The sequence below is a fragment of the Gavia stellata genome, chromosome 6 (assembly GCF_030936135.1).
Source record: "Gavia stellata isolate bGavSte3 chromosome 6, bGavSte3.hap2, whole genome shotgun sequence".
Classification (NCBI taxonomy): Eukaryota; Metazoa; Chordata; class Aves; order Gaviiformes; family Gaviidae; genus Gavia; species Gavia stellata.
In genome coordinates, this window is record NC_082599.1 from 47,853,244 (window position 1) to 47,875,237 (window position 21,994).

Genomic DNA, 21,994 nt, shown 5'->3' on the forward strand with positions numbered 1-21,994 from the left:
AATAGCTTTTGGTACTGCATCTCTAAAATGTTCTGAAATAAATGTGGTTCAAATAACCATCCAAACTAATCCATGTTCCTTGATGGGTTAGATATGCTTAATCTTCAAAATATAGGACATAATGGTTGCCTTCTTATACAGTCACAGACAAATCAGAAGACTAAAATCCCAAATGGCATTGAACAGGGGTTTTCACAGTGCCTCCTTCAATACAGGAAACAAGGGACTTAAAATGAATCAGCAAGTGGCAAGTTCAAAAAATACACGTACTATTACTTTATTCAACCACCACTTAAGCTGCAGAACTCTTATGTCCCGGGATATCATGAAAGTTTATTTTTTAAATACAAAAACTTCTTAAATTATTTGAACAAAGTTATGGAAGTCATTCTACCAATGTTTTTTAATTACAAAGACACAAACTCTTGTTTAAGAACTCCCTGAGCTGCGCGTTGCTGAGGGCTGGCAGAGCAAGCTGGAAACACACTTTTACATTTCCCTGATCTCACACTTCTTCACTGTCACCAACTAGCAGATGCAAGATGGGGTTAGACAGGCCTTGAGCCTGATTCTGTATGGCTGGTGGTTATGGTTCTTGTTCCTGATCGTTAAACTTTCAGTTCCATCCAAATGCTTCATCTATTACTCTGTTCATCTACATGAACTGAAAAAGATGTATTTATTTGGGTTTATTTATACATGTATATATATTTATTCCTCTTCACAGTGCTTCTGTAGTTATTTTGGAACAGTTTGGTAGTCATGGAACATGTCAACCCACAGACTCCCCTATTTCATGGCTTGTTGGCTTCTGCGGTGGGCTGTAACAGCCACAGATGGATAACATGAGAGAGACTTTTGGGTATCTATGGAAACAAGTAGCTTAAGTCTGCCGCAAGGTCTTCTCTTCAGATCCTTCCCCCATGCTAGGAAGGGCCAGGGAATCTCCCCCACCCTCCAATATGCAGAGGAACAAAACAAGGCAGCAGGTGCTGGGAGTGGAAACAGGGAGCTAAGGCAGGTGAGGAGGCAGAGGAAGGAGAGGGACGCTGGAATTAATTCAGAAATGAAACAAAAGAGAGCACAGGACTAAGGGGAAAAGCAAGTACAGACGAAGAGCAAGACTGCATCCTTCCTATAGCTTGATTCCTAGGTAGCCTGTTTAGTAGCCTCCACTGGTATTCTACACATTAATTAGTTCCATGCATTTCCAAGCTGGTCTCTACTGTCTGTTTGCATGAAGGTCTGTGTGGATGTGCGGGGTTAGTGCTCAAAGCAAAAGGAAAAAAAAAAAAGAAAACTCAGTTTTGTTTTTTTAATCATGCCAAGCTGATTTTTGAAATCAAATGGCAAGGGAATGCCTTTTATTTTAAAAACACCAAAATGAAAAGTTGCAGTCTTACCCTACACATTTTTTATCAAAGCTCACCGAGCTTCACCAAATTTGTGACTTCAGACAACTTTTTAATGAAAAAAAAAAAACCCAAACCACTATTTCAGTAAACAAACCTATCCATCCAAAAAATTTCACCCATTTCCATCAACATGAATTTCAACAACTGCATGTTGTCTTTGGGTGCTGCTTTATTTGCTCTGCAGTTACTTCAAGTTTAATAAAAACTTAGGGGAAAAAGCAAAAACTCCAGCTGGCTCTTCAAATCCACAAGGTAGCAGACACTCTATGTCCGGCTGCAGGAAGCTGTAAGAGTACAGCTACAGGAAGGCCTCCCGGATTTCCAAACACAGCTACTGTCTTCCTAAGCTCCTCTTCTCTTTTCATAGCTACAGACATCATGTTCCATCTGGCTACATCAGGCTATATTACACCTCCTGGTCTCATGTAAATTTCATGTGACCAGACACAGCTCAGCAACCTACTTGACTTTCAAAGCAACGTGTACTTGCCATATGCAGATAACAACCTGTGAACGGGCCCAAGCTACTTTCTTAGGAAAAAGTAGTTAATGAGAATTTCAGTGCTAGCACATCTCAGCTGAAGACTGGAGTGTTACACACAATTAAAATTTATTACACAAGGACTATTTATTCACACTGGAGGTGGGTAAAATAATCATTGGAGCAAAGGAATTTATCATCATGTACCTTTGCCTGATTCCACTACCCCACTCAGCCATTCACCATCTGAAGCTTAGTCCCAGTAATTAAACTCTTTGAACACATTCAAATCAATATGGAAAAAGAGCCATCAAATCATTATCTTAAACAAACAGTTTAAGAGGTACAACATTTGGTCCCCCTACAAATGCACCTGCCTAAAACAAAGGCCAGAAGAGCTAAAATTCAGCCCCGGATCAGCAAATTGTCTTTTAGTACATATGGATAGCAAAAATCTTAAATTGTGCTATATCACACCCTATCAGTCATCTCAGGCTAAAAATACAAAACTTCATGTGAGAGAAAGAGTAAACTGTTGATTTTCCTGGGACACATAATACATCGTTTTAATTCTAGATTGGTGGAGATAGTGCTTTTCAGACAGCATCAACACACATACAAAGAGAAATGATGGGGTGCGGGGAGGTACGTGTACACATTTGTGCATGTGCGCGTGCAGGTTTGTTTATAGGGAAACATCTACCCAGACAGGAAGAGAAAACCAGCAAGTATATTGGGGCCAGAACTGAGGACAACACTGAGACTTCTCTGAGTAGTTGTCCATGTCCTGCCTGTGTTCCTAATGGTTTCACATCTGAGGAGTAATGTGGCCATCCTCAAATGACCCAGGGAACTACAGGCCAGTCAGCCTCACCCCAATTCCTGGGAAAGTGATGGAGCAGTTAATCCTGGAAACCATTTCCAGGCACATTAAGGATTAGAAAGTCAGGAGTAGTCAACATGTCTTCACCAAGGGGCAGTCATGCTTGACCAACTTGATAAACTTCCATGATGAAGTGACTGGCCTGGTAGATGAGGGGAGAACAGTGGATATTGTCTACCTGGACTTCAGTAAGGCCTTTGACACTGTCTCCCATGAGATCCTCATAGAGGGGCTGTTGATGTATGGAATGGATGAGCAGGTGGATTGAAAACTGGCTGAATGGCCAGGCCCAGAGCCTGGTCATCGGCAACACAAAGTCTAGTTGGAGGCCAGTAACTAGCAGTGTACCACAGAGATCAATAGCGGATCCAGTCCTGTTTAACATCTTCATTAATGATCTGGATGATGGGGCAGAGTGTAACCTCAGCAGGTTTGCAGATGACACCAACCTGAGAGGAGCAGCTGATACACCAGAAGGTCGTGCTGCCATCCAGAGGGATCTTGACAGGCTAGAGGAATGAGCCAAAAGGAACCTCATGAAGTTCAACAGAGGGAAGTGCAGAGCCCTACCCTTGCAGAGGAATAACTGCATGCACAAATACATGCTGAGGGTCACGACCAGCTAGAAAGCAGCTTTGCAGAAAAGAACCTGGGGGTCCCAGCGGATACCGAGTAGAACACAAGCCAGCAATGTGCCCTTGTGGCAAAGCCACATGATATCCTTGGCTGCATTAGACAAAGTATTGCCTGAAGATCAAGAGAGGTGATCCTTCCTCTCTACTCAGGATGGGTGAGGTCACACCTGGAGCGCTCACAGGGGCAACTTATCGATGTATATAAATACCTGAAGGGAAGGTGCAAAGAAGACAGAACCAGGCTTCTTTTCAGTGGTGGCCAGTGCCAGGACCAGAGGTAATGGGCACCAACTGAAACATAGGATGTTTTTACTGTGAGGGTGATCAAGCACCGGCACAGGTTGGCCAGGGAGGCTGTGGAGTCCTCCTCTTTAGATATATTCAAAAAACAGTCCTGAGCAATGGTCTCTAGGTGTCCCTGCTTGAGCAGCGGGGTTGGACCAGATGACCTCTAGAGGTCCCTTCCAACCTCAGCCATTCCGTAACAGAAAAAAAAAAAAAAAAAACAACCAAAAAAACCCAAAAAAACAAACCATAAAACAATCACATTTTAAAAAAAATTAAATACATATATGCCATTTCCAATCTCTGGAAACAGCACCTACCCACTCTACAACAGCATGAATATTTTCATTATGTATTTATATGTGAGGGTGGCATAATTTACACAAACAATCACATATGCACACACAGTACTGAAGAACTGAAAAAAAAAAATTCTCCTCAGGCTGACATGTTTTATCAAAATTTTCCCAGAGACAAATATGCCCAGATTTCTCACTTTCAGGGGTTGTCTGCATCTGTAGAGTGAATCCATCACGTCCTAGCATCTTTAATAGCATGCACAATGCAATCCCATCAACTTGAGCCCACCAGCTTCAGCTGCATCTGGCCCAGTAGGAGCTGTGCAGTCAGTCCTCAGTACCTTCCATACATTTTAAAAGCACTTATTTGCAAGAGCACAACCATACACAGACCACAACTTGTATTTCAGGCACCTTCAACCCAACTGCTGCTGGTTCATAAATCCTCCACACAACCAGAATATGTGATCAGTATGCATGTTTCCGTAATACTGGATTTTGCTACAGTCTGTTTGGAGACATCCAACCTCCAAGGGGTTTAAGGTATCTGGAAATTCAAGACAAGTTCATGAAGTCACTAAATCCACAGATGCAAAACTCTTAAGTTCCACTCCTCTTTGGGTTGTCATTTAGTGATTTCTATGTCAAATATACTTACTTCACTGATAACTAGATTTTTTTAAAATTATTAGTCTGTCTGCTGTCTCAGGTCTTGCTGGATCATTGATTGTCATCAGCAGAAGATTATTCCAGCCAATTATGTCTTCAGCTATACCTGAGTGTCTCTGCTCAATTTAACTCAGCAATTGGAACTTAATTAAAAATTCTGCTGAGAATGTGTGGGCCAAAATAGGAAAAGGCTCAGCATGTCAGAGCTGTATTAGCTCTGGAGCACCGATAGAAACATGAACTAATAAAAACTTTTTGTTCATACTGAAATGAGTACCCTGGACTTTCATTAGACAGTAGGAACAACTGATGTAAGGCGAAAATCGTATCAGTAAGCAGATCTGTTCTGCAAGAATTACTCTGTTCAGACAATCACTTTTCAAATTAAAACCCACATCAAATAAAGGGAATCTCCATTACAACATAAGAATATACAATTCAAAGCTACTTATGCTGCTCATAACTGGCCACAGACAAACTGTGTGAAATGCACTCGACGTTATTCAGAGCACTGAAATGGCCCAAAAGATTTCAGTCTGTTCTTTCCAAGCAGCAGCATTTCACTTATTTTGACCTTTAATCCATTGCTTGGTTAATTTCCACTGTTTGAGTGATTTCATACAGTGCAGCTAAATGCTCCTTTCTACACGGCTAGCTAGAAGTACCCTTTTTTTGGCTGTTATATCACCTTAAATTTCAATTACATGAAGACACTGATTTTGTAGCACTAGAACAATCATGAGCATTTTATTTCTACTTCTAGTGTGGTTTTCTACCAGGGACCTATCTAAACTAACCACTAGTGTGGTTTTCTACCAGGGACCTATCTAATGGTTCCACAGCAGTGAACTAAGAAAAGAGGAAGTCTACTGCCAAAAAACCTTAAGTTTGCTATGCTGGTGCTGACCCTGCACTGGAAAAATTTCAGCAGTCCATAGGTCAAAATCACACATTTGGAATAACTGGAAGAAAACCCCCAAAGTCTGACAGACTTGGCTGAAAATGCTAAATTAAAAAACTCATCAGTTGAAGATTTTGCTTTCTCGTATGCTCACAGCTATTATTGTTATCTTTTGATAGATAACACAATCTTATTCTGAACACTGAAACTGTTGAAAAGAGAGAGATGAATACTCACTCCAAATAAGAACTGGATTTAATACATTCCTAATTTTCTCATGCATACTTTCCATGAAAACTCACACCTTTTACCTTGATTAGCCACAAACACTCAAATGTAACTTGCAAGTAAAATAACTATCAAGATTTCATGTAAAATATTACATTCCATTCTAATCTTCTTTATTTACAATTTGCATGTCTCTAAGACGTCCTGTTTCCACTTATCAATCAAATAGTTTCTAAGATTAGGTAAAATAACCCAAAGTGGCATTTTAATCAAACATGCAATCTGCAATACAACGCAAATTAATAAGGGAAATGCATTAGTTTAAGTTACTAACTTCAACTGTGAATACAGCTGTAATGCTCAAAATTTGCAAATCAAACTACTCTGTCACCAAATTCCTTGCCAACTAGTAATAAATACTCCTCTCTTCCACGGCATTTTTTCTTCTTTAGATTGGAAAGCACGATGGTCACTATCATTATCTCTGGTATTATATAGCATTTATGAAACAAGAGGGCCTAAAGGGAAAGGTTTTATGATGCTTCATTCTTTAATCATCTTCATTTTTAATCTAGACTCCAAAGAGAAGTTCCAAGTATCATTAAGAATCTGACTCAAAGTGTGTTAGAGTTAATGAAAAATCTCCCTTCACTCTTACAAGATTATGCCACAGACTTCAAATTACTTCTTCTCTTTAGTGTTCTTGCTATTTGAATTTTGCCTCAGTTCTTCTATGCCATCCTAAAGCACCAGAAGAATCATTTCTATTTTATTAAACACTCACCTCAAACCACTGGCCATGCGACTGCATTTTAAGGATGACACAAGGGTCTGGTTTTGAGAGGGCATCCCTGTCTGATATGCTTTTGCATGCAACTCGCAGCTCCACTTTAGTCAGACATGGGCTGTTAAAAATTCCCAGGGTATTGGCTGCAGACTCATAGATGTTGCTCATTTTCTTCATTCCTTTTTCTGAAAGAGAGAAAACGTCCATTAAGAACAGTGCATGCACAGTACAGTCCTTCCTTCCATGAGGAAGCCAATGTAATATTCTGCTAGCCAATGGGACACTGTAACTGTGAAAAAGATCCAGAGCAAGAGAGGAAAAAATAAAATCAAAGGAATACCCATGGAAGAAAGAAATACATCATCTTGTATGTTTAGAAATAAGTCAACTTCAGAATGAAACTTTCCAACATGCCCCTGAACTCGAGGGGTGAACTGTGATCTTGATTTCCAGCTCTGCTCCTGCTTATACAGCCACATTTCCCCAGGCCAGAGGATAGCCAGGATGGTAATTCTGAATTTCTTCTGATAATACTTTATTCCAGTAACAAGGATAAATTAAATTTGTTCAGCACTCCTTCAATCTGCTTTTATTTCTCCATACTCCATCTAAAAAGCATGCACTTCATCTTACACAAACTTTTTGTGTAAAAGCCATAGAAGGTCCCTTTCATATCAACCTTAAATTAAATTCCAAAATACATTTCCCTCTCTGTTTCCACACTTACTGCAGAAGATTACCTCCCGCCATTCCTAAGCAAGTAGTCAAGATTGATGGTCTAAGCAGAAGGGCAGGATATTTATGCTGGCAAATCTTGTCATTATACAGTGTCTGCACTTTTGGGTCAGGAATCACAGTTACATGGACACAGATGCCTGGAATAGTGGGAACTTCTGGCCCTTACTTCATTAGAAACACCACCGGTCTTGCAACTCAAGCTTTTGCTCTCAACAGAATCAACAAAAACCCATTTTTAACAGAGCTTAGCAAAAATCACTATAGTATCATTTTTGCCTCAATAAAGAATATGGGAACACTTTGATTTGCTCACTTGTTCTGAGCTTCACAGTCTGACCCCTAAAAATCTGTCTCCTAATACAAGGACTAGCGCCTTCACCCCCCCTTTACCTCATACCTAAGAGCTGCAAAAATTAATTTCACACTTTTAAAGGGCAGATTTATCTTACCAGCCTATCAACAGATTTTTTGTAGTCTGTTTCAAACCTCTTCACTGCCTCTTCCCCATTCTCAGAGGTTAATAATTTTTGAGAACTGTTTTGATAAAAGTTAACTTTTGGCAATTTAGAAAGGAAAGTGAAGGTTTTTTCCCCAACTCAGAAGTTAAAAATAAAAACAAAAACTACAAACCCACACCTTCAGAATATCCAGTTTCTCTATGATTTTAAAGGCAAAAATAGAAAGGTGTTTCTAATATCAGAATAAGAAGATTCGGCAATGCTGTGTGGAACTCTAATACATACAGATAAACTTCAGGAATGTAAGTCTGAATGATGAGGCAGATGATCTGCTCTCCTTGCAGACAAGAGAAAAACTTGTTCACAATTTACAATTCTTCAAATCTATTCAAATCTATACAGCAACTTACTATATAACCACCGGTTTGCTGTGAAAACCCCAGCCTGTTGGGTTCGGTATGTTTGTAAGTGAAGTGGGTGTGAATGGACTCTGACCACTCTCTCTAGCTCAGGCTGTGCAGGCGCATTTCCTTACGGTAAAACAGGCTTCTTGAAATGTGAGCCACGCCGCGACCATAGTGCCCAACATCCTAAGATCAAAACAGCCTCCTTCAGCCCTTTCCAGTTACCCGTAAACACTGTCGCCTAAACTATGTTCCCTTGGATTTACCGCTAGGAAAGAAATGTGACCAGGAAAAAGGCAAAGCTAAATAAAATATGGAAAAGTAATGATATTATGCTATGTTACAAAGCCCAAAGAGCATACTCAACTTCCACACAGTGTATTCCTATACACTAGTTTGAGTTTCTCATACATTTTTAGCTAAGACTCCTGACACTGCAAATAGACCAGCACCTCTCAAATCTCAAAATCTTTTACAGGGTGGAGAACAACATTTTGTGCTGGATCAATTCACATCAGCGACAGCAAGATCACAGTCCTAGCTTGAAAGCAACGGCAAGCAGGGGGAACTGGACTCTAGCCTAATTGGAACTACTCTGATAAAATCATTATTTGAGAAGCAATGATTCACATGCAAGAGGGACCTGACATCTGATACCTCAACTAAGCGTGACAGTAAGTGTCTGGAAAAAGTGCTACCAAAAGTGATGATTCCAAACAATGTTTGGGAGACTGGTTTTCTTCTTTTTACTGCTTTTTTTCCAAAAAGAGAACAGATTAAGGCAGTGGTAACTTTGACAAAGCCACTGAATGCTAATATTTAGCTAAAAATTACAGAGAAAATTATATGTATTAATATGTATTTTGCTAGCAATCGTCACAAGTCTCTTTTTTCGTTCTATTTCTAATATACCCCTGATATATGATGTCAGGTACTGAAGTTTCCATCAACTGGGATTACAAAAAGACTGTTAGAAACTGAGGTGGGGGAGGGACCGTTGTCTAATTATTCATCATTTTATAATCCCATCTCCTTCAGAAAGCTGCTCAACAAGCTCATCCCACACATTTTTAAGACATTTCTACATGTTGCCCTTTCCAAATTGAAATCCATTTGAAAATTGGGTTAATTCTGTCTCATGCACGTCTTATATCATTAATGAAATGTCATCTTTTGTGCAGAAATAGGTTGTTGATTTAATTAAACCAGATGATTTCAATACTAAAGAGAATGGAAAAAGGAGCAGAGTGAGGGGGAGAGATGTATTTTTCTTCCTCCCACAATAATTATACACTTTTTTTTTTAGAACAGCGGGTAAGTATAAAATTATATTTCTTTTTATCACTACAACTATTACTTCAGCTTTTACAAGTTCTAAATTTATCAATGGAAAAGATCAAGCCACAGTCTTATTCTTTTGTCCCATTATATTCTTCTTTTAATATAATCACCAGCTTAGGCTGTTGTATTGATGTCATGTTACCAGGAAGCTGGGGGCCTGGAAAATAGATTTTGAGCCTACTGAAAGTGACTAAAAAAAGTATTATTTTACGTAAACATGGACAAGTTATATTGTGTAAGAAGTTTTTTGTCAATTAACTACGTACATTATTGATGGAGGAATAAATTGTTCATTTTTCTTTGCTACAAACTCTTCCTTTTTCACTTCATTAGAACCTCGCTATTCCTGTCCACGTGGCTTTAATATGCACTGATTAAGAGCTGTATCTGTGAGAGGAAAGCGATAGCATAGATATGAAAGTAAGTGAACTAAAAGTGATAAGTCATATACTACTGAAGTTTCTAGTTCATTGCTGCATACATTCGCTTTCATTTCCTCTGCAAAAGAGGAAAACAGTGTATCATTACACGCTTCCCACACAATCTCATTAGCCAGTGCTAGACTGCACAGAATAAGGAAGCAAGACCAGGCCTTATGGTTTCACCTCTCCATGGTGAAAGAGCAAGGAAGAAAACAGTATCAACTGGAAGAAAAACTTAAAGTACACGGTTCTGAAATTGAAACACGTACTATGTTAACAAAAAAGCCTGAAAGACCTCAAAAGCGCCATCTACCCTATGGAATACAAAGAAAAAGTTAGGACCTGGGAAGGCAGTTCCACTTTCCCTAACATATTCTACATCTGGCATACTTAGAGCATATTTAGCAGAAAATAATATGCCCTGACATTTTTAAGAGATTCATGGCTCACAGGGATCTTATTGATGTGTATAAGTTCCTAGTGGGAGGAATAAAGAACATGAAGCCAAATTCTTCTCAGCAGTGCCCAGTGACAGGACAATAGGCAACCGGCACAAACAGAAATACAGAAAATTTAAAAAAGGAAACTTTTTACTGTAAGGTTGGCTGAACACTGGAACAAGCTGCTCAGAGAGCTTGTAGAGTCTCCATCCTTGGAGATACCCAAAACTTGCCTGGACATGGCCCTGAGCAACCTGCTGTGAGCAAGGGTTTAGAATAGATGATCTGCAGAGGTCCTTTCCAGCCTCTACTACTTGTGAGTAAGTAGGACACAATCAAATTGTAAACCTTTTAGAGTACAGATTACCTCTGATCTGGTGTTTTTCCTGTGCTTAGCACAGGTGGGTACTAATCTATGATTTGGGCCCCCTGGCTCCAAAACCATACAGAAAATCAAAAGACAAACATGAGCCCAGCATTTCTGGTAACTAGTGCTATAAAGGCTCCTATGTGTAGCTATTTCATTAAAAGCAACAGCTTTTAATGAAAAATCCAGAAATTTGTGCCTGGCTGGATAACTGAAAACCAGTATTACACATTTCCCAGCTACGTCGTTCTCCTCTCAGAGGGACTGAATGGCTTAAAAACATGTAGTCATCTATGCCTACTAAAGTAAGGATCTCTGTGATGTGAAATACCAACAGTACATGCCTCTCAGATCTAAAAGCCTTGATTTCAGCTCACACAAACAATCAGATCCACCTTGTTATGAACTGGTGATCCATACAGGGCTTTAGAGAACCTCACTACAAAATATAACCAGGCTCCTTAGGTTCACCATGAAATAAATCTAAGATATTACCTGAACTCAGATTTCAAGTTTTCTCCTCTGCCCACTCTGTCATTTTGCTCTCCTACGCACACACAATCTCCAAAAGCTTTTCTGCAAGTTGTCTAGGTGAAGTACAAAGAGATTTCTTCTCTACAGCACCTTGCAAAGAATCAGGGAAAAATGCACACTCAGCCACGCTTTCAGTTCAGGTAATAAATGAGTAGGGAATGAGAAAGATACTGAGATTAAAGACAGTAACTGGTATGCTCTGCATTCGGAAACAGGGCTTGTTATTTAGAAACCTGTACTCCAGACCAAAGTACATGCAAATGGATTTGGGGGTTGCAAGTTTCCCGTCACCGTATGTTGAGGGCTGTGTCTGAATTATATGTTTTACTGGCACCCTGGTCTTGAAATGAAAACAAGCCAATAGCATCTGTCTGCTTCTGCAAAAGTAAACAGCAAGACTCTGCTCCTGGAAAGGTAAATTATGTTTACAGAATGAGCATGCAGTGGGAAATACTAATGGTAGAGTTACATGAAATAAGAGCTGTGAATAAGTGCCTCCAAAAGAGGGCAAGACCTAAAAGCACTGGATGTTGTAGCACTAGCTGCTCCCTACTTATCTATACTTATAAATTATATACAGGAGAGACATTTAGTGTTCAAAACACAGGAGCAGCTGAACTCTCTAGACGGAAAGCTTTGAACCACAGTTTGTGGATCTTCCAGGGTTTACAGTGTAATAAAAGTAAATATGAAAACCAAGTCTACAGTTAGCAGCTTAAAATTCATAAAACTCAGACTACCAGCTTCTGCTGGAAAACAGTTAGCGTTTCACAGTTTGAAAGAGATGGAAAACCACTTTTCTACATTATTAAGAAATGCGATCCTTGTAGCACTGGGAAAGTTGTTTCCTCTAGTTCTGTTCTAGATTCTTGATTTATGTTATAACTCTGGCAAAATCAAAATCTAAGTAGTCATGTTCATTTTTAGGTGAAATCACTGCTTTAAGTGACCCATTCCTTCTCACTGAGCTGTGTTGTTGGCAAATAAGCTTTGTGCAAATGAGTAAAGATGGGAATTCATCAGGAGGTCCTGATTGAACAAGTTGATTAAATTAATACTCCATGTGCTTAATCAGGAACTTGCTAAGATATCTGGCTGGCCCAGGACTGAAGACAGGCAAGCAAGAGCCCAGACTAATAGTAGAGAAAGCAGACCTGTCTTCATTGCAAATGTATATCAATGATTGGGAACCAGTGATCAGCCACAGAAACTGATGTTCATTGCCTTCCATTCCCTCTGTAAAGCAACATGGTTTTTTGCTGTAGCATTTTGATAGCATAGGGTTTTCTGTAACACCTGTAACATTGTTTGACCAACCTCATTATGAACTATTTTTTTCCTTATATCTAATCCTTGTTGCAGCTGTGACCATTGCCTCTTGGCCTTTCTCTGTGCATCTCTGGAAACTTACTTCACATGAACAATCAGTACTATCTTAAAACATGGTCATTCAACTACTTATATGTGACCACGCTCACAGACTCCTGATCATCAGCCGTATGTCTAATCACTGCACAAGACTAATCTCCTCCTATCAGTATTAAAAAATTATTCTGGTCAACAGCAACTACGTTATAAATTGCTACAGAAGTTTAAATGATCACAGCTAATACAGACAAAATGCCATCTGTCAAAATTAATTTGAATATAAATTACTGTATAACGAGAAGCCAATAGGTTAGCTAGACCCCTCCACAGCATAGTTTGTGCAATTAAATTAAAAATATGTTTTTTCCTCCTTCATACTCATACTTATTCTCTGACTCATACAACAATGAACGAGAATTATTTAAAGTTACACCTACTAAAGCTTGAAAGAGCCTTTTGCAAAATGAGCAATAAATCCAGTAAGCAAGGAAGATCTAAGGAATCCACAGCAGTGCTATTGTGAACAATGAGACAGATCTGATAGCGCAAGTAATTTATTTGGACAGAAGGGGAGAAAGTTCAGAACAAAGTGCCAGCAGTGTAAATGGAAATATACACACACTGACAGTTCAAAAGGACTCATTACCATAGAACTAGCTGGTTCAATTAAAAGGGGAGAAGGGAAAGTCACTGAAAAGAAATTGAGACATCTAATGTATGACAGAACACTGTACAAAAGTGTGCTGCACCTATACAAATAACTCCATTTCAGTTAAGGGAGAGGAAAATCCCATGATAACTGGAGCACTAGGAGATGCTCAGATGTGCCCAAATCTGGATATTCTGAGTGGTCCCCACTGAAGTCAGACCCCCTTGATGCAATGCAAAGCACCTATAAGAGTCAGCAGCTAAAATACACATATATTCTATTACCCTCTATTAGAGGTGCAAATCTAAGATTCTCCCTTGTTCCTTTAGTATGTAGATCATGCCATCAGTCACGTCTTTCTTCTCAAAGTTCCCACTGTCTTCCTGCTTACAAAGTTGTAATATGCAGGAGAAGAGAAAACTAAAAATCATTAATACAAAAGACAAGAGACTGGATGGAAAAGAGATCAAAATAACTTCCCTAGGGATAAATGCAGACAAGAGGGTCCTCCGCTATTGGAAAGCGGTACCGATGCTTTTTAGTGGACAAGCAGCAGAAGTTTTTCACAGAATTAACCAAAATCTGTTTTATTTACTTTCACTGGATTTGTGCCATTCACAAGGAGTCTGCTTTCCCGTGGCAAGGCTAGCCTATTGGCTTTTGTATGGGGGGTGCATATTTTGTACTGTTTACAAAAGGACACCCTCTAAGACAGCGTGGTGTTTTAATAGGATACCAGAGTATATTTCATAGGGAACAGTGTAGAAGCCAGAGAGAAAACAGACTGACTCATCTATATCCTGACACACTGTAACAGCTAGCCCCACAGTTGCTCTCTTACCCACGGTCTTGTTTCCTTAAATATGCCTGTCCAAATCCTTAACTTACAACTCAATACTGCCAAGCAAAAACATTAAACGGTCCCAGTGTTCCTCTTCTAAATCATGAAACCAGCTTATTTTATCTCAGAAAACATTAAAGAAAGTGGATTCTTTCTTGATTTCACTTCCATTTGCAAAGTCATTAGAACTCACAACTATAGAAGTTTAAAATGTGTTTAAAAAGCAAAGAAAAGAAACGCCAGCAAAGTTCAAACTGTCCTATAACATGATTCCATGAGCTGAGGATTTATGAGCAGGACTGAGTAACATGAAGCACCAGTAAAATTCAGGCTGCCAAATAAGTAAATGATTTACCCAATGGTTTGGCTATTGGGTCTCAGGAGTCTGCTGTATTACTGTTGAGAGAGATGATACCTGAAGAATGGGTAGCTGTAAGCACAGGGACTAGGCACTGATGCATGGAAAAGCTCAGGACCATTGAATCACTTCAAACACCATACTGAGGAGTTTCGTAAAAAAATAAAATAACCTATTATACGCAAACCATGTGTGATTTGTGAATGTAAGTCACATGTAAGCATAACAAATCACAAAAACGTAATTGAATATCTCTCTCTAATCAATAACTTCAAAGCTACTAGCATGTGATATGTATTTGACTGCTTATCACTAAAAGGCATTAGTATTTTCTTAACTTTGCCATTTTAGTTTGCTGCTTGTACTAAGCGATATATCAAATGAAAAAAGAGAAAAAAAGTTTATTCACACTGAGGATGTGTGTTTGCTGCTTTTTTAAAATTAGTTCTCCCAATTAGGTATTAGAGGGAAAATAATAGTGTGTTTGTCTTAACAAGAACTCTGAAGCCTTGCAATACAGTTACTTATCCAAGGATCTTAAATAATTGAAGTTGATTTGATATTCCACTATACTTCACAGAAAGATAAGCCTGGAACAAAAATCAAATAAACCCCGCACTCCAAGGTGCAGCAGTTACAATTCTGCTATCAAATAAACCCCAGCTGAGAGCCTTCAGAACACATTTGAGCCAAAATTATTGTTCAAATTATTAGCCAATTCTGAACAACAAGAAAGATTAAGAGTCTACTATGTTAACCCTTGCATTATCATCTACACATACATAAAACACATTTGAAATTACAATTACCTACTATCCACCTTGCAAAAAAAGCACACTGGTTACGAACTACAGGGAAATGAAGCAGCAAGTTGTGTTCCTCAGTTATACTCAATTACACCGAAGTATGTATATAAACACACATAACACTTGGAAGAGTTTATCCATTTACAGATGTAACATATTGCAGACTGCTCGTTTTCCTCAACAGATGGCCATAACGGCTTTTCCTGCAGCATAAAAATGATGCTACAGGAGAAGCTGCTTTCTGCTGCTAATCCAAAGATAGGCATATCAAGAACAGCAGTGAGGAAGACCTTCCCATTCACCGTTCAGTTCCTGCATTTGCAATGCAAGCAGAAGGTATACTTACTACAAGCTGGCTCAGGGCTTCTTAGCATTGTGAGAAAAACTGAAGTTAACTACTACAGAGGTTCCTGGGGCCACGCTGAACCCAAAACTGGGACAGAACTCTAATGTCAAGTTGCTCTGGCAGGTAGGATGGGAGCAGAAGAAAGGGAGGAACCGATCCTGCCACAAGCTGTTGCTCTCTCACTTCATAGTTGCTCCCCCAACTTGATCCCTTTCTCAGCAACAATCAGAACTCCTATGGCCTCCCAGGACTCTGACATATGAGGAGCAGCCTTCCCGCCCTCAGGGGGCTGCTGGGCAATAGCCGGCTTTGCCTGCTGACTAGAGCCGGTCCTGAGTTCACTTCCTTTCCAATGGAGGTTCAAAGAAAACAGATCAGGCTTGTACCACTATTTTAAGTTAGAGCATGAGCCTTTCTCACCTTCTTGTCATTTACTTACTTTCTATTTTCTTTTAAAGATCCTTAATCAAATGTTTGAGGAGTCACCCGTGTGACTTAGGCCAAGCACACATTGCCACTGTCTCAGCTAAATCAGCAAGGGATACTATCACATTGCAGCTTTAACTGCAGGCACCAGAAAATCCTAAAGGAGAAGCAGCTCTGCCAGCCAAATTATATTTATATTGGAAGTGTTCATTTCTTTCCTAGATTCATTTCTACTAGCTTAGTCTGACTTTATTCTATGGAGCTATATCATTCTCCCTGTTGGGAGTGCTTTGCAATCACAGTACCCCCATACCATAGACTCAGTCTCTGAAGAAGCCAGTAGCTATTTTTAGTATCAAATTGATTCATAAAAGAATTGCAGCATGCTGTCAGTGAAAGGTCCTATCAGTGCCAAACACACCACTGGTGCCAGTGCCTCGCCATTCCTCTGCTGGCATGTCCATCCTTCACAGGAACAGTGCTCTACGGAGCTACCAAAGCTGGGTCCTAGTACGTCAAGACACAGCACAGCCTCACACAGATCCTAACCTGGGCCCTGGGAGCAACACAACTTTGTCAGCTGTGTTATAGTGGAACTACTTCCTCCTGACACAGTGCCAAGGCTTTGGCTTAACATGACTTTTGAAAACAAGCTCTAAGAATCCAAGCCACCAAGAGTTTTCAATGTTTCTTTCCCTCAGGAATTCTTGGGACATGAGCAACATCTTTGTTGTTAACTACTACTACACACGTCAAGAAAGATACTTGGAATGTCTTTCATAAAACTTTCTCTGACACAAGATTGTCTCTTAAGCTCTTCTAAAAGGAACCTATGAGTATACACAGGAGTTTTGTCTTCCTTGTGAAATCTGCAAGTCACCATCAGTCTTTGTTAGCATATACTGACAACAAAAGCGTAAACCAATTCAGCTCTGCTAATTATTACAGAGTTTGGAGGTGGAGGAAAGGGTTTCTCAGTTCCTAAATAATGCACACAAAAATTAAGGACTCATATCATCAGTATTGATGGAAGTCCTACTGCCAACCACCACAAAGAACAGCATAACAACTGCTGATCTTGACATCACTGTCTGGTGGGAGAGCATTTCATGAAGTTCACATTAGGCAAGCAATACCCCTAAGATTTGGGCACATATTGCACACAGCTTCACCTACATTCATCTGTCTTTAAAGGACAAATTTATACAAAGTGTAATAAAGTAAATGAACCAGCCACTGCAGCTGCTGGTTAAAATGACAGAGAGAAAACAATGCCAATAAGCCAGCCGTGATGGCACTCAATGGAGGAAACACAAGAGGCTGGTATTGAAGTCCCAGACAGATGTTTCCATTTAACAATTGCAATAGCTCTGGTCAGTTTATCTAAGGCATGGTGCTGAATGAATTGAAAGCTTAAAGGCATTCCTGGGCTTTCTCTCCAAACCTGTAGAACTGAGAATTGTCTCCCCCACCTGCTGTCTGCTGAATATGATTGCTCTCCAAACAGAAATTTATCAACTCTCTTACACTGTTTATTAAGAGACAGCTGCAAAGCATCTGGGAGATTACATAGATAAGGAATAGCAAAGCAGGGACACCATGATGTAATAGTCCACTTCACATGGTGATGGAAGACCTCAGAAGGCGACAATCTTCACCCTAAGGATGAATTGCAGCAGCATAAGCAAAGCACAGAGAAAAGAAAACAAGCGTTTCACTTGAGCATAGCTTAGGTAGATGTCTAAGTTGCTGATTTGTTTGAAATACCAAAACAGTTGCAAGCTTTATAAGCCTAAATAAAAGAGCTGTCAGCACATCACTCAAAAGTGATGCTTAAGGGTTTTGGTAAAAATAAAGGTGTGGAGCCAAACTGCAACATCTGTTTGTGCCTGTCATGCCCTCCACTCTAGTTGCACACCCTGCACTTGACTGACAAGAATTTGCAGTGTCATGTTCTTGGCTTCACCACCAAGAGACAGAAACATCAAAACAAGCCTGCTCAAACTCCTTATGCTCAAGGCGAGATTGACATTTCCTAAGAGCATAGAAGAGTAGAAGCCCACAGAGAAGCATCAGTAGATACCCTATGATACCAAAAAGTAGTGGTGATAACTAAACTGGGTTGCAAGTATCCACGAGAGCTGCCAAGAACTAAAGAAAACAAAATTGAGAACAAACTACAAGCTGATCATTGCTCAGAGCACAAAGCAATGTTTTCCCTGTTGAAGTATTTATATCTGGATTTTAACTTTGAAAGGATAGCCATCAGGCTCTATACCTACATATTTTTTAGAATTAGGAATATGCATGTTGACAGTAACCAAAATGCAACTGTACCAACAGACAATACTCAAATTGGTCTTTGAATACTCCAACTATACAAGGCATTTAATATGTACTCTGTGTTTATCAGTGTCTTATCTCTGATCTGCATTGATTCAGTGCAAATAGGTCCAATAGTCAGAGAGAGATTTTTTCCATTACTTTTTAAAAATTATGTTGTTATAATTTCATATAACTACTTGTCTAATTCATGAACATGCTTCAGTCTACACAAGTGTAAGGGAACTCCAGATGGAAGAGATTTGAAAGGCTTTTATGAGTACGGAACCCAAGATCTTAATTTTTTGTCCTCTTAACTAGCAGAAGACTTGTTTTTTAGTTTCTTCTCTAGTGCCAGCGGTCCCCATAGGTAAAGGTGCTTAGAGAGGAAAAGAACAAAAAAAAAAAAAACACAAAACAAAACCCAAAACCACTCAAACAAACATCAGAGTACATGACTTAGAGTAAATGCATGTCCTCACAATATTGAAGTCTCAGTGACAGATCTTTAAATGCTTCTTCATATAGATCTGAGGTATCAAATCCAGCCCTGGATACCTATGGAAAAGATGTGCCAAAAAGTTCTAAAACATTCTGAAAAATATATGCCCTTTTAAAAACATCTTGCTGTTTCAGTCATAAGCACTGTCTGCCAATTACAAACATTATAGCAATTCAGGTCTGACCCGGTGAATGATGTATGACATTCTTTATGCTCTGGAGCCAAAATGCAAATTTTGCCTATAATTTCTGCCCTCTACAAAAATTCGTTTATACAATAACCAGGCACTTGACTGCTGTTGCACTAAGTCTGTAATGAGATGAAATACACAGTTATACCATTTAGTGTTCTAAATTGCTTCAACTTTGGAGTAAATACATCAACAAAGACTAAGCTGTAATATTAAGCTAGAGTAATACATCAAAGTGAGATGTTAATTTGCTGATGTTACATGAAAATTATTTCTACATTTCACTGAAGAATTCTTCAAATGATTCACTTGTGTAATATGTTATTAAATGAAGCACATAAAGAGAGACATCTTAAACATTAACTTAATTGAAGGTAGAAATAGCACGGACAAAGATTTAATACTTACTGGAGGAAAACTCCAATTCTTCTCATGAGAATTTTACCATAAGCTAGAAAGCCTGGCATGAAAGTACATTTCCTACCTCAATTACCCTTTGTGCTGGCTCTTAATCTTCCCCTTTTCAGGAGCATGGGCATTTTGCAACATGGTAAGGAAACTGTTTCAGTCAAGTGATTACTGCAGCATTTCTTATTTAGCTACTACTTCAGATATGAAGTTTCAGCTTGCTTTTTCCATTCATCCTCTTTTTCAGCCTCTAAGCAGCTATGTTCTTTCCATCTATGGTAAGTAATCTATGACCATCTTTTCCAGCTTAGGCTTCTGCCAAGATTATGCTTCCAAGTGAGATAGGTTGCCCAAGAAAAATCTCAGAGCAGTCTCAATATACATCACGTTAGACAATGATACTGCAAAAGAGCTCTTTAATTCTCAATCACTGACACTTCAACATTTGACAAGCTACTGTATTGTTAAACTGAAATTGCACTAGGTCTTCAATACAGTTAATGCAGGCATATTGTCTGATAAGGGTAATTTAGGCTGAAAGGGACCTCTGGGTGTCTCTGTTCCAATCCCTAACTCAAAGCAGGTCCAGTCCAGGTGAGTGCTGAGTATCTCCAAGGACAGAGATCCCACAGCCTTTCTGGACCTCTATTCCACTGTTTGACTAGCCACTGTTCGTGGCTTAGACAGGTGCACTCTTTGCTGGGTAAAAAACTGGCTGGATGGCCGAGCCCAGAGAGTTGTGGTGAAAGGAGTGAAATCCAGTTGGCGACCGGTCACAAGCAGTGTCCCCCAGGGCTCAGTTTTGGGGCCGGTCTTGTTTAATATCTTTGTCAATGATCTGGATGAGGGGATCGAGCGCTCCCTCAGCAAGTTTGCAGAGGACACCAAGTTGGGCGGGAGTGTTGATCTGCTTGAGGGTAGAAAGGCTCTGCAGAGGGGTCTGGACAGGCTGGGTGGATGGGCCGAGGCCAATTGGATGAGGTTCAACAAGGCCAAGGGCCGAGTCCTGCACTTTGGCCACAACAACCCCGTGCAACACTACAGGCTTGGGGACGAATGGCTGGAAATCTGCCTGGTGGAAAAGGACCTGGGGGTGCTGATCGACAGCCAGCTGAATATGAGCCAGCAGTGTGCCCAGGTGGCCAAGAAGGCCAATGGCATCCTGGCCTGGCATCCTGTGGCCAGCAGGAGCAGGGAGGTGATCATGCCACTGTACTCGGCACTGGTGAGGCCGCACCTCGAATACTGTGTTCAGTTTTGGGCCCCTCACTACAAGAAGGACATTGAGGTGCTGGAGCGTGTCCAGAGAAGGGCGACGAAGCTGGTGAGGGGTCTGGAGCACAAGTCTTATGAGAAGCAGCTGAGGGAACTGGGGTTGTTTAGTCTGGAGAAAAGGAGGCTGAGGGGAGACCTTATCGCTCTCTACAGTTATCTGAAAGGAGGTTGCAGAGAGGTGGGTGTTGGTCTCTTCTCCCCAGTGACAAGTGATAGGACAAGAGGGAATGGCCTCAAGTTGCACCAGGGGAGGTTTAGGCTGGATATTAGGAAAAATTTCCTTACTGAGAGAGTGGTGAAACACGGGAATAAGCTGCTCAGGGACGTGGTGGAGTCACCATCACTGGAGGTGTTCAAGGAACGTGTGGACGAGGCATTGTGGGACATGGTTTAATGGGCATGGTGCTGTTTGTTGATGGTTGGACCTGATGATCTTACAGGTCTTTTCCAACCTTAGTGATTCTGTGACTACCATCTCTGTGAACAATTTATTGTAATTTTCCTTGTTGCAACTTCTGCCTCTTGCCACTCATCCTACCACTGTCCCTCCAAGAAGAACCTGGCTCCATCTTTTCTGATGACAGCACTAAGACTACGTCCCCTTAGCCTTCTCCTCTTAACACTGAACAAACCTTGTTCTCAGATCCTTCCAGGACTCCCTGTGACTTCACTGACTTACTTAACTGATGTGTATCAGAAGGAAGTATTGTTAACTCAGTTAAAGCAATTTAGGACAAAGAAGAAAAAAGATCACTGCCATTTCCTGCATGTTATTGGCAGAAGACAGGCTTTAGAAGATTGTACTTACATTAAACAAACAGCATATACCAACTGGGAGCTGCATCCATAAATGACTTTACAGGAAGCCATTTGCAATGCATGACAACTTTGGCTGGTCAAATGCTACTAACAAAACTGCAAGCTCTTGAACATCTCATTAACACATTGCCTACAGAGTAACTATTAATACAGAGACAAACATCTTTTATGGGGGTGTAGTACTTCCCATGCATTCCTTAAAGGGACACTCAAGAAAGGTAAAACAAATTAATGCAAGCTTAGTCTGGGTTGTTATAATGATGTTTCTGAGTAGAAAGGTGGCTTAGTAGAATACAATGATAAATAGGGAGGACTGTTTAAAACCTTATCTTTTACTCTTTGGTATTTTTGAATAACTCCTTTCAGTCAGTAAACACATTTGAACTCAGACATATGG

At 40.0% G+C, this 21,994-nt stretch overlaps 1 protein-coding gene across 1 annotated transcript in view; it reads right to left on the reverse strand.

Annotated features, from left to right (window-relative positions):
• Positions 1–16,545, reverse strand: part of CPNE4 (copine 4) — a 201,979-nt gene extending 185,434 nt beyond the window's left edge. Inside the window, exons 1-2 of the mRNA XM_059819136.1 lie at positions 16,491–16,545; positions 6,581–6,771 (exon numbers count right to left, since the gene is read on the reverse strand). Of these exons, the coding sequence (XP_059675119.1) occupies positions 6,581–6,771; positions 16,491–16,545 (246 nt within the window). The remainder of the gene's footprint in view (positions 1–6,580; positions 6,772–16,490) is intronic.
• Between the last annotated feature and the right edge of the window lie 5,449 nt (positions 16,546–21,994).